The sequence below is a fragment of the Danio rerio genome, chromosome 25, assembly GCF_049306965.1.
Source record: "Danio rerio strain Tuebingen ecotype United States chromosome 25, GRCz12tu, whole genome shotgun sequence".
Lineage (NCBI taxonomy): Eukaryota > Metazoa > Chordata > Actinopteri > Cypriniformes > Danionidae > Danio > Danio rerio.
Genome location: NC_133200.1, coordinates 8,699,054 through 8,712,500, shown reverse-complemented (window position 1 = coordinate 8,712,500; position 13,447 = coordinate 8,699,054). Strand labels below are relative to the sequence as shown.

Below are 13,447 nucleotides of genomic sequence, written 5' to 3'. Positions count from 1 at the left end.
CTCTGTTATTCATGTATGAAATTTAGTCATTCTTATTCATGTAGTACGATAAGCAGTCTTATTTTTGTATGATATATTATTGTTTGTTCGTTTGTTTTTTTTTGAGACCCCGTGTATAAATATATATTAAAAAAATGCTTATTTATATTTCTAAAATAAATATTTATATGTAATACAAGTTATATATAAATACATAAATATTTCGGTTTTGTATTTCTTTGTATTTTACATATGTTTTATTTAAATAAACACAATATTTATACACAGTGATTATACACACGTTATGTAAATACAAACATTATTTTGGATGCAATTAATCCTGATTATTCGTTTGACAGCACTAATAGATTCAAAGTGGTTTCTTTCAGCTGAATCCCAGTGTACGCTTTTAAGCACCATACAGTGAATTATCTCTGTCCTCCAAGAATCTCCAGGCACTATTTTTTTTTTACATCTCACCTTTTTGTTTCTCTGCTCTTCTCAGCGGGGCGTTTTCAGAGGTGGTCCTGGCCCAGGAGAAGGCCACGGGAGACATGTACGCCGTCAAATGCATCCCCAAAAAAGCACTAAGAGGAAAAGAAAGCGGAATAGAAAACGAGATTGCAGTGCTGAGGAAGTAAGTCTTCTAAAAGCTTCAAATAACAAACCTGACAGTCATTACATGCTTTACACGACTTTCCCCAGCGACCCAGGAAAATGCTAAAGTTCAAAAGCTGCTGTTAGTAGGAGTCGCAGCTGTTCCTCTCGCCCATCACTCCTGCCTGTCCCTGACTGAAAAAACAACTAAATAAAAATGAATACTTATGAATAAGGCTGATAAAATGACAACCACCTCGATTAATTGAACACTTTACATTAATTTCAATCATTGAAGGAATTTTTTATTTTCAATGTAATTATTGACTTACTTTTCCCCCCTCTCACATTTATACTGTGCTGAACTATAAAAAGTATTTTAACACAACAATACTTTTTAAAAAGAGAAAGTATAAACAATTGAATGTGGTTATTGGGCCATACACTCAAAGCGCTTCATAATCAAGAGGGAAGGGGGGTCTTTATACCATCACCAGTGTGCAGCATCCATTTGGATGATGCAACGGTGGCCACAGGACTACAGCGTCAGTTTCACACATCAGCTGGGGTGGAAACAGTGATGGAGCCAAATCATGGGAGTGCATGATGGGTAAAGGACGATGGAGGGAATTTGGCCAGGACACCGGAATTACACCCCTACACTTTCGAGGATTTTTAATGTGCACAGAGAGTCAGGTCCTCTGTTTATCTCTCACTGACAGTATAGCTTTTCCTTCACTATACTGGGGCATTAGGACTCACACAGGCTGCAGGCTGAGCACCACTTCTGGCCTCACTAACACCACTTCCAACAGCAACCTAGTTTTCACATGTGGTCTTCCATCCAGGTACTAACCAGGCTCATCCCTGCTTCGCTTCAGTGAGTAACAAACAACTTAACGAGTTGGGGAAATAATATTGGTTATAGGTTATAAATTTGGGTATTGCTTTCTTTACGATTAATCGTCCAGTCTTACTTATGACCATACTTCCTCTGTTACTTGTTTACATTAAGAACTGCAAACTTTTTTATGCAAAACAGCTGTAGTTTAAATATGCAAATAAGGCGTTTCATTGAATATAAGACAAATTTGCATACCAAAATTGTAACATTTGAGGATATCAGCTTCACAATTCTGGTTTCTTTTTGTACACACATTAGATTCAAAGGTTTTTATTTGACGGCCACAAATATTTTCTTCTATAAATAGCTGAGCATATTAAATATCAAAATAAAGATCAGAACCTATATATTTAACAACAACAACTCCAAAAAAATTATATATAAGCAATATCACACGAAAATCAGAGTGATGTGGCTGTATATCGGCATTGGTGGGATGTGTGCGAGGCCCCAGGCCAAGTGCCTTAGCATCCCCCTAGTGACTATATACAGCCATATTGCACTGCTACTCATGTGATATTGCATTTATACAACAGGTCGACAACATAATCGTGTATATAAAAAGAAAATTCAACCCGGAGAGTCCAAAAACGATTTTGTATTACGAACTACATTTCTCTGCCATTCCTTTACATCTGCAGCTCATGTCAGAACAGCAGAAACCGTTACTAATTCACCAACGCCACTTTAGAGCTAGTTTTTGAATGATTCTCTAGCGTAATGTCTAAAGTGATGGTAAAACAGCTGATTTTGCTCACATTTTAAGATTATAAGACTGAACGGCATGAAATGTCATCAATCTACAGAGATATCTCCCTAGGCTACAGTATTACAGTCTATTACAATCTACAGTATTTCTCTGTTGCAATCAGGAAATCACAATAATTAACCCCGAAAAAAGCAATGCTATAAGTACCAGATTGCTGTTGTGTTTGCGGTGATATCATCAGTCAGCACATTAGCCTAGTGGTTAGGGCATTGACATATGGTGCAGGAGCTCTTCAGGGCATCCCGAGTTCGAATCCCGGCGCAAGGACATTTCCTGTCCCTTTCCCTCTCTCTCCCACTTTGCTAATAATGTTTTTATCAGCTGTACTTTAAAATTATGCTGTTTTTTCCTCCTCTAAGGGCTTATTTTGTGATCTCTGTCACCATCTTTGCTCAGTATGACAGGCTGATGGCCACTGATGTGCGGTCTCTCAGAAATTATAAATATTTTAAAATAGACATTATCCTTATAAATAAACTGCATAGTTGCAATGTAAACAACTACATTCTCAACTAAAAAGCCTCAAAAGTACATATTGTTGCCCAAAAGGAGCAATATTTGTACAGTTGTTTACAGTCAAATTGTAAAGTCTGGGCGGAGTAATACACAAGGGTGAAGGGTGAAGAGGTTGTACGAGTGCTGTTACTGACAGAATATCGCACGGCTTTCAACCAATCAGATTCAAAAACCAGACAGAACTATTATATATATATATATATATATATATATATATATATATATATATATATATATATATATTATTACACATGCGCAAATGTACAGTACATTTACACATATTAATTTGCACAATATCTATATGCATAATATATTTGGTGTATGTATATATATATATATATATATATATATATATATATATATATATATATATATATATATATATATATATATATATATATATATATATATATATATGCCAAATATATTATGCATACAGATATTGTGAAATATAGATATTTAATACATATTTGTAATTCCAATAGCTGGAAAAAAATATATGAAAGTTGCCCTTTTTCGAAATATATGTTGCATATATGATATTTTAAATATGTAAAATCTAAATATGAGCTTGTATATCATATATGTAATTTGCATATATTACATCTATGTGCGTTATGCAAGAGATTTATGACTCATTTTCAGAAAACGGCCTTTAAAAATATGCACCATAATTGAAATCTACCCACACAAATTGATCAAGTGTAACAAAAGAAACCCTTAACGGTGTGTTTTGGCTGTTTTTTTTTTGTTTGTTTTTTTGTTTTTTACATTAGCCTGAACTAACACTTCTTGAAAATCCAAGAAGCTCAAAATCTCAAAATTGACAGATGCCAGGAAAGCAGTGTTTTAGCCTGCGGTGCCTAGCCTTAAAATACAACATACCCGGCACCCATCGCATGTTTCCCGTGAGTTGAAAGGCAGCTGTTAGTGGGAGTTTTGAGTTGTTCTCCTTCTCGCTGCCTCCTACCTGTCTCTGTCAAAGCCTGGCGAGTGTTTTAAAGGCCGTACAGATGATTCATGTGGCCTCCGCTGCAGACCTCGCTATTCACGCACGCTGAGGCCGAGCGCAGGTCTGCTGTTGTCAGGGTGAAAAAAAAAGAAAGGCAAAACGTTGGCGAGTTATAACACCGCCACTGGATTCAAGACGCAGCAGGTAGAACAATATAAGACACTGTTCAGAAAGAGATATCGCCAAAGTTTAAACACACACCAGAGTAAAGCCAAAGCAAAGAGTCTTTAAAATGTTATGATCCAGAAAGGTTTGCTTAGAGGCTTTACAGTTACGATGTTGTTTTAGGTTTTATTTTATGCTTCTGTCTCTTTGTAGGCTGTCCAAAGCATTGCTTATTGACTCATTATTACACTTGTGACCCTTTGTAGAACATCTAAAACAATAATATTTTCATTGTATATTCAGTTTTATTGATTTTTGTATAAATTTAGGCCTCTGTCGCTTTGTGGGTATCTAAAACTGTTTTCATTTTGATCATTTTTAAATGTTATTATCAACTCATTTATTATTAAATTAAAATTATTATTTATTATTATTTAATATTTTAAATAGTTAAAAAAATAAAAATAAAATAAAACGATGCTTCTGTCTCTTTTCTAGGCTGTCCAAACACTATTCATTAAATTGTTCAGTAAATTATGCTTGAATTATTAAAACAATTATGATAACAACATAATAATAAAACAATAATAACAACAATAATATTTTTTACTATTTATTTAATTTTATTTTATTTTTTGTATAATTTTATGCTTCTGTTTCATTGCTGGTATCTAATACTGTACCGTTTTAATTTTATTGTATATTTGTTTTATTATTTAATATTTAATATGACTTTAAAAATTATAAATAAAATCAAATAAAATAATGCTTCTGGCTCTTTGTGGGCTGTCCAAACTATTATGCTTGTATTAATAAAACGATAATATTTTTATTATTTATTTAATTGTATAGATTTTTTCTGTGTATTTTTTTATGCTTCTGTCCCTTTGCGGGTATCTAAAATGTGCTGTTTTTATTTTATTAATTATTTGTTTTACTATTTAATATTTTATATAGCTTAAAATTTAAAATTGAAATGACTCTTCTGTCCATTTGTAGGCTGTCCAAACACTAGCTTTTATTAAATTGCATATTATGCTTGTATTAATAAAGCATTTATATTATTATTATATGTTAAATTGTATTGATTTTGTATTTATTTATTTATACTTTTTACTTGGTCTTGTATTTATTAGTTTATGCTGCTGTCCGATTTTGGTCCACAGCACTGTTTTAACATTTATTTCTATATTTATTTTGAAAGAGTTCAATCATACTGTATATGCGCTATATATATATAGAACTATATATATATATTAGAACTTAATACTTAAAAATTTCAAATCAAAACTATATATATATATATATATATATATATATATATATATATATATATATATATATATATATATATATATATATATATATGAATATATATATATATATATATATATATATATATATATATATATATATATATATAACCCCACCAGTGACTATATACAGCCATATTGCACTGCTACGAGTGTGATATTGCATTTATACAACAGTTCGGCAGCATAATCGTGTATATAAAAAAGGAAATCTAACACAGAGACTCAAATCCTTTTGTACAAGGAAGTACTTTCTTCCGCCGTTCATTCACATCTGCAGCTGACGTCAGTACAGCAGAAACTGTTTCTAATTCATCAACGCCACTTTAAAGCTAGTATTAGAATGATTCTCTAGCGTAATATCTAAAGTGATAACAAAACAGGTGATTTTGCTCACGTTTTAAGATTATAAGGCTGAACGGCATCAGTCTAGAGGTATTCCCCAGTATTTCTCTGTTGCAATCGAGATATCACAATAATTAACCCAGAAAAAAGCCAGAGCAAAGCAAACACTACCAGATTACCTTAGTATTAATACAGCACTACAACATACAAAAAAGAGAGATTGACTTAGAAACTCACTTACCTCTTTTATATTGATTTTATCAGCTGTGGTTTGAAGTTTATGCTGTGTTTTTCTCTCCTTATTATGCGGTCTTTGTTGCCATCTTGTGGCAGAACGTCAACCGTCTTTGCTTTGCTCAGTAAGACAGGCTTATGGCTGCCAACGCGAGAAATTATAAATATTTTAAAAAGGCACTATCCTTATGAATAAACTGCATATTTGCAATCGAAACAAATACATTCTCACCTAAAAAAGCCTCAAAAGTACATTATGTTGTCCAACAGCTGCAATATTTCAGATCAGATTCGAGAACCAGACAGAACTATGTATAAAAATATATAATATTGTAATGTTAATGTTAATACATTTTTATACATATCAGAGGTCCCGTTAGACTTTCTCATTGTCCGTCATTTTGACGGAGAGGCTTGTTAAATTTCCGTCATAATTTATTATTGAACGTTATTTAATTTGATGACTTTCTGATCTCTTTTTTTATTCATATTTTAATTATGAACTTGCACGACGAGCATATAAGCCAGAAGGGCCAACCCTGTTCCTGGAGAGCCACCTTTCTGCATATTTCAGTTGCTACCCATATCAAACACACCTGAACCAATTAATTAGGACCTGAACACCACGGCTGCGTCCGAAATCGCATACTTCCATACTATATATTGTATGCTAAAATCAGTATGCGAGCCGAGTAGTATGTCCGAATTCATAGAATTCGAAAATCAGAATGCGAGAAGTACCCGGATGACTTACTACTTCCGGCGAGATTCTAGAGTGAGCATGCCATGCATGCTGCGCTATCCCATGATGCCCCGCAAGCAAATTCATGAATAGGAGTAAAGCAACGCAATTGATGCAGGTAGGTCACGTGACCATGACCAATTTGTCGGATATAGTACATTCGAATTCCATTCATACTTTTCACATTCATACTGTATAGAACAAACTTTTCTAACGGCTAAAAATTACGTTTAAATTCAAATGCAGTACCTACTGAGTAGTAGGCGGTTTCGGACGCAGCCCACGTCATAATTACAGGCAGGTGTGTTTGATATGGGTTGCAACTAAAATCTGCAGGAAAGTGGCTCTCCAGGAATAGGGTTGGCCACCCCAAATATAGGCTAAATTAATTATTTATTTATTCAACAAATGAACAAAAACTCCTGTCTGCCTTAATCTTCCTCCTGCGTCGACCTGAACTGTGCTTGCCTGTGCGGAATCGAACGCAAAAATATACGGTTAACGCGACCTCTGATGTATATACAGCCAGAATTTAAACAGAATTTTGAGCAGAAAATTAGATGATTTCTGAAGACGTGCCACTGAAGACTGGAGTGTAAAGACTGCTTAAATTGATAAATCTTTGTTAGTTTGGCAGCTTATAAGCAATATAAAAATAAATAATTATAAATTATAAATAATTGAATATGTCAAAGGCTGTTATTTTTCATCCACAGCATAAACAGAATATCTCAGTATATCAGCTCAGTGTGTTTGGGAATGTTTTATAGGACCAAACATCAGCCATCCAAAACAAAGCCTTCATAATCCACTCAAGTGCGTCTCCGCTTCATTATAATTGATCAAATATTTTGTCTGTTCTTTTCAGGATCAAGCATGAGAACATCGTGGCCCTGGAAGACATTTACGAGAGCCCCAGTCATTTATATCTAATTATGCAACTGTGAGTAGAATCTGTTTGTTGTTTAGTTAATGGGTCTTTAACATGGAGTCGAACAATGTGATTTAAAACCGGAAATTTAAAACACCTAAAAATGTTTAAAACTCTTAAAACACCTAAAATCTGTTGTGTGTGACTGATGAGCGTTTTGAGTTGGCATCCAGAAATTCCTCTTCCTGTCTTTTCGATTCGCATTCCAGTTCAACATCCTGTGAAACATCCGACTAATGACTTGAAAATGAGCCAGATCTCATTCTGAGATTTGCCCTAGCCTGCTGCTGCTGTTTGAAATCATTTTGTTGAACTTAACATCGGATGATTTCTGCAATCTCCTTTGCTTATCGCAAAAGCTTTTACACATTTTTGTTTGGTTTCGAATTTTGAGCTGTTTTGAAGCCAGATTTGATTATTGAGGGTTTTGTTTCATAGTTTTGTTTGGTTTAGTTTAGGCATTTAGGTTTTTATTTGGTTTTGTTTGATTTGGTAAATCTGGGTTGGCTTTTCAGTTGGTTATGGTTTGTTTTAGATTGGCTTTTTACTTTGGTTTATTTGATTTGATTTGATGTAGCTGTTTTGCTTGATTGTTTTTTTTTTTTTTGTATTGGATTGTTTTGGTATTTGGTTTGGCTTTGTTTTAATTGTTTTGGTTGGACTTTTTGTTTGTTTGTTTTTCTTTTATTTAGTTTTAATTTAGTTTGATCTTATTTTGCTTGGTGTGGTTTTTTTTGTTTGTCTTTGGTTTGGTTAGTTATTGGTTGTTCTTTGGTTTGGCTTTGTTTTGATTGATTTGTTTGTCATTCTTTTTTTTTTTTTGCTCTTCTGTTTTGATTTGGTTTGATTTTGTTTGGCTTTGTTTTGGTTTTGTATTTGTTTTTTGTTTTTTTCTTCTTTTCTTTTTTTTTTTTTTTTTGGTTGGTTTGGTGTTTTTGTTTGTTTTTTTGTTTCTCTTTGATTGTTTTGCCTAGTTATTTGTTGTTCTGTTGTTCGGCTTTGTTTTGATTGATTCAGCTTTTTGTTTGTTTGTCATTCTTTTTTCTTCTGCTTTTTTCTTTTGATTTGTTTTAATTTTGGTTGATCTTATTTTAATTGGTTTGGCTTTTTTGTTTGCTTTTTATTTGTCTTTGATTGCTTTGGCTAGTTATTTGTTGTTTTTTGGTTTGGATTTGTTTTGATTGAGTTGACTTTGTTTGTTTGTCATGCATATTTGCTGTTTTGATTTGGTTTGTCTTTATTTTGGTTGTTTTGGTTTTGTATTTTTTTGTTTTTCTTTTTTGTTTTATTTATTTTTTGGCTTTGTCTTTGATTGCTTTGGCTAGTTATTTGTTAATCTTTTGTTTGGCTGTGTTTTGATTGATTCAGCTTTTTGTTTCTTTGACATTCTTTTTTTGCTTTTTTTGTTTTGATTTTGTTAGATTTGTTTTGGATTTTATTTGTTTGTTTATCTTTTTAGCTTTTTGTTTTGTTTAATTTTGCTTGGTTTGGGTTTTTTGCTTGTTTTTTTGCTTTGTCTTTAATCGCTTTGGCTAGTTATTTGTTGCAATTTGGTTGTTGGTTATTGGTTTATTGGTTGGTTTTGTTTTGATTGGTTTGGCTTTTTGTTTCTTTTGTTTGTTTGTTTTTTTTTAGTATTGATTTTGCTTGGTTTGGTTTTTGTTTGTATTTTTGGGATGTTTTGGTTTGGGTTTTTGCTCTTTAAAATACCCATAAACCAATTAAACAGTCTTCTATTGCTGACTTATGTACCTGCATTATCCCAAATGTTTCAAAATCCAGAGAAATTAAGTTTAATTCATTTTCTTGTTTGGTTTCATAGAAAACAGGGAAACCCCAAGATTGAACAAACTGTGCGTTATTAAACTTCAAGTAGCAGCATTATAACTTAAGAACCTAAACTGTATTTAGTCTGCTAAAACAGTGCTGCTGCATCTCCACATGATCACGAGCAGAACCAGAAGTGGTAGACTGTCTTCTTCTGCTTCATACTACCATGATAATAAGTGATATTAAGTGTTGAATACTTTAGCTCATCCATGAACATGATTTCTGCAGGAGTCCTGTAACATGTAATGAAGACTACAACTCCCATGACTCCACACTCAGTCACTGCATCATCAAACTGCATATTTATTTGTTGTGAATACACACCCCTTAAAATGACATACTGTGCTTGAAACAGTAGTATGTTTAAGATGCTATTTATTGTGTAATGTATTTGTCTGTGTAATTATGTCTTTTCTGTATTTTCCAGAGTGTCAGGCGGCGAGCTGTTTGATCGCATCGTGGAGAGGGGCTTTTACACGGAGCAGGACGCCAGTGCGTTAATCAAACAAGTTCTAGATGCTGTAAATTACCTGCACTCGCTCGGGATTGTCCACCGAGACCTGAAGGTGATGATTTCCCCTGACTGATTTCCTTCACAACAAAACAAATCAATAACACTGAGATATACAGTGTCATCATATGCAGTTTATAAGTGAGGCTGAAGCAGGAGACGTGAAAGGTCACCGCATCGTGATCATTCACTTTCACCACAGCGGAAACAAGACGTTCGGTGTAAATAACGCTCAGTGACTTTATAACCTAATCATGCCCTTTCTCTCTCATCTCCTGACAGCCGGAGAATCTGCTGTATTTCAACCCACATGAGGAGTCCAAGATTATGATAAGTGATTTTGGCCTGTCCAAGATGGAGGGTGCAGCCAACGACATCATGTCAACAGCCTGCGGGACGCCGGGATATGTGGGTAAGGCTAAAGAAGCGTTAAATAACAGTATGAGTCTTTACTAAATCTGAAAATAGTAGTCATTTTATTTACTTGTTTGTTTTTTTCCTTGCATAATTGTATGCACTGAGATGAATATGCAATTGAAGTCAAAATTAAAAACCTCCTGTGAATGTTTTGTTCTTTTTCAAATACTTCCCAAATGATGTTTAACAGAGCAAGGAAATATTCACAGTATTTTCTATGATATTTTTTCTTCCGGAGAAAGTCTTATTTGTTTTTATTTCAGATAGAATGAAAGCATTTAAAAAAAAAATTTAAATCATTTCAAGGTCAAAATTATTAGCCCCTTTAAGCTGTTTATTTTTCGATTGTCTGCAGAACAAACCATGGTTATACAATGATTTGTCTAATTATCCCAACTTGCTTAGTTAACCTACAGTAGTTAAAGGTGCAGTAGGTGATCTGCCACAATGCTTACCAGTTAGCATACCATATTTTAAAAACTGTCCCTCCCCTGCCTTGCAAAGCCAAAAAAAGAAAGGAGTGTTGCCAATTTAGTGGCTTTTTTTTTCAATTTTCAAAAACGCAACTAGCGACAAATCTAGCATCTATTTTGTGTTACTGGAGATTTCTTTAGGCTGTCATTAGTCCATACTGTACCATCCCTACACTTCTAAGCTACATGCTATTTCAGAGCGAATATTCAGAGTATCTGTGAACAATATAGGGAGCACGTCACAGGCTGTCATTGTTCAAAACCAATGTGAATATAAAAGCTGCAAACTAAATTAAAATAAAGAGGATATGAAAAGAAAGAAAATGGTAGTAATGGTAAACAAAAACTAATAGATCTAATGGAAGACAATTCCCTTTAAAATGGTCATAAATACAGATTTTGTTTAACCTCTATTTGAGTGGTGGTCCAATTTTCATGAAAAACATTATTTTCAGTCCATGCTTACAAAAAGTTAGAGTATTCAAGATGATTAAACCGTTTTTAAATAACAGAAACTAATTTGCCAGTGATTATTAGGGTAAATATCTGCAATTCTTTAACATAATCAGACCAAACCTATTAATTTACTCTCTTTGTGTCAAATCTGTGTGCTCTTATTTCCATGTTTGAATTTTATTTATTTTTTTGTGGTGGAAACTAAACATTTCTATCCACATTTTCTGCCAAAAGGACAATAAAGTGGTTAAAATAGATTTTAAATGAAATCAAATAAAAAAATAGTTAAATAAAAAACACTTATTATTAAATATTTGTTCATCTACACCGCTATAGAAATCGAATGTATGGCAATTACATGTATGTAAATTACTTGTATGACATACAGGTTCATGTTTGGATTTCACATAAATAAAAAATGCATGTCATATATCCAACATTTATTTATAAATATGCAAAAAAAAAGATTATTTACATATTTTTTTGACCATTGGAATTTAAAAAATGCACTTGTATGTTCAAATTTATTAGATATAATTTTATATATGTATTCAATTATGGCCATAAATCAAATTTCCACATGGATGTTTATATATATTTATGTGAGTAAATGATGGTCAGATATTTTGTGTGTGAACTTTCCTTTATTAACCCTTTATTTCATGACTTTTTGTCTCTATTTTAATACTGTAGCTCCAGAAGTACTAGCACAAAAGCCTTACAGCAAAGCTGTGGACTGCTGGTCCATTGGAGTTATTGCTTACATCTTGTAAGTATTTTTATCCTTTTTTTTCAATCATTTTACACATCTTAAGGATACAAAACTACATCCTCTGTCTCCCCAGGTTATGTGGATACCCTCCGTTTTACGATGAGAATGACTCGAAACTGTTTGAGCAAATACTGAAGGCAGAATATGAGTTTGATTCGCCGTACTGGGATGATATTTCTGATTCAGGTGAGGGTGACTCATCATATATCGTGGTGAAAAGATTGCTCTCACACACACACACACACACACTAAAAAAAAAAATTCTGTCATCATTTCAAACTTGTGTATATTTAGATTTTCTGCTAAATACAAAATAAGATGGTTTGAAGAATGTTGATAATCAGCCTATTTTTGAGTTCCATAGTATTTTAGGGGTGTTACAATACAGTAAATGTATTTTATTCATTCATTTTCTATTCGGCTTAGTCCTTTTAGTAATCAGGGGTCGCCACAGGGTAATGCACCACCAACTTATCCAGCATATGTTTTACGCAGCAGATACCGTTCCAGCCACAACTCAACACTCGGAAACACCCACACACTCTCATTCACACACACACACACACACACACACACACACACACACACACACACACACACACAAACTATGGCCAATTTAGCTTATTTAATTCACCTATACTGCATGTCTTTGGACTGTGGGGGAAAACAGCGCACCCGGAGGAAACACACGCCAACAAGAGGTGAACATGCAAAAACCACACAAAAATGCCAGCTGACCCAGCCAGGGCTCGAACCAGTGACCTTCTTGCTGTGAGGTGATTGTGCTACCCACTGCGCCACCATGATGCCCCATACATGTATTTACACTGAAAGTTTTGTACCAAATTTATACAATGTTATTTTAACCACTTGCTTATGTGGAACTTTGAGAGCTTCCAGTTTTAGATCTTTTCATTTCACATTAATAATTCATGATCAGCCTCTTAGTCTGTGCTGGATTGGTTGATGAATAAATAAAACAAAAGACATTTAATAATCAGAAAAAACTTTGTGTTTCGTTACTTTTGATCAAAAGCTATGAAATATTTCAAATCAAGTTTTTTAAATTGTTCTCTTTAATTATTTTTTTTTAAATGATTAAAAACATTTATATTAAAAAATGTGTTTAATCGCATCCAAAATAAAAAAATTGTGTATATTTATTATGTATATATAAATACACACATGTATGCATATATTTGAGAACATGTTTATATATATATATATATATATATATATATATATATATATATATATATATATATATATATATATATATATATATATATATATATATATATATATATATATATATATATACACACACACACACACACACACAGTCGAAGTCAGAATTATTAGCCCCCTTCAATTTTTTTTCTTCTTTTTTTTTAATTTCCCAAATGATGTTTAACAGAGCAAGGAAATGTTCACAGTATGTCTGATAATATTTTTTCTTCTGGAGAAAGTCTTATTTGTTTTATTTTCGGCTAGAATAAAAGCTGTTTTAAATTTTTTAAACACCATTTCAAGGGCAAAAT

The 13,447-nt window shown here is 33.0% G+C and overlaps 1 protein-coding gene across 3 annotated transcripts in view; it reads left to right on the top strand.

The window, feature by feature from the left end:
* Nucleotides 1-13,447, top strand: part of camk1db (calcium/calmodulin-dependent protein kinase 1Db) — a 40,455-nt gene that overhangs the window by 18,905 nt on the left and 8,103 nt on the right. For all 3 annotated transcript variants that reach the window (XR_012399995.1, NM_001080658.2, NM_001135043.2), the window contains 6 exon segments: nt 485-616; nt 7,385-7,459; nt 9,705-9,843; nt 10,071-10,200; nt 11,828-11,903; nt 11,980-12,092. Coding sequence is in view for 2 of the 3 variants with exons in the window: in NM_001080658.2 (NP_001074127.2) it covers nt 485-616; nt 7,385-7,459; nt 9,705-9,843; nt 10,071-10,200; nt 11,828-11,903; nt 11,980-12,092 (665 nt within the window). In the remaining variant the exon portion in view is untranslated.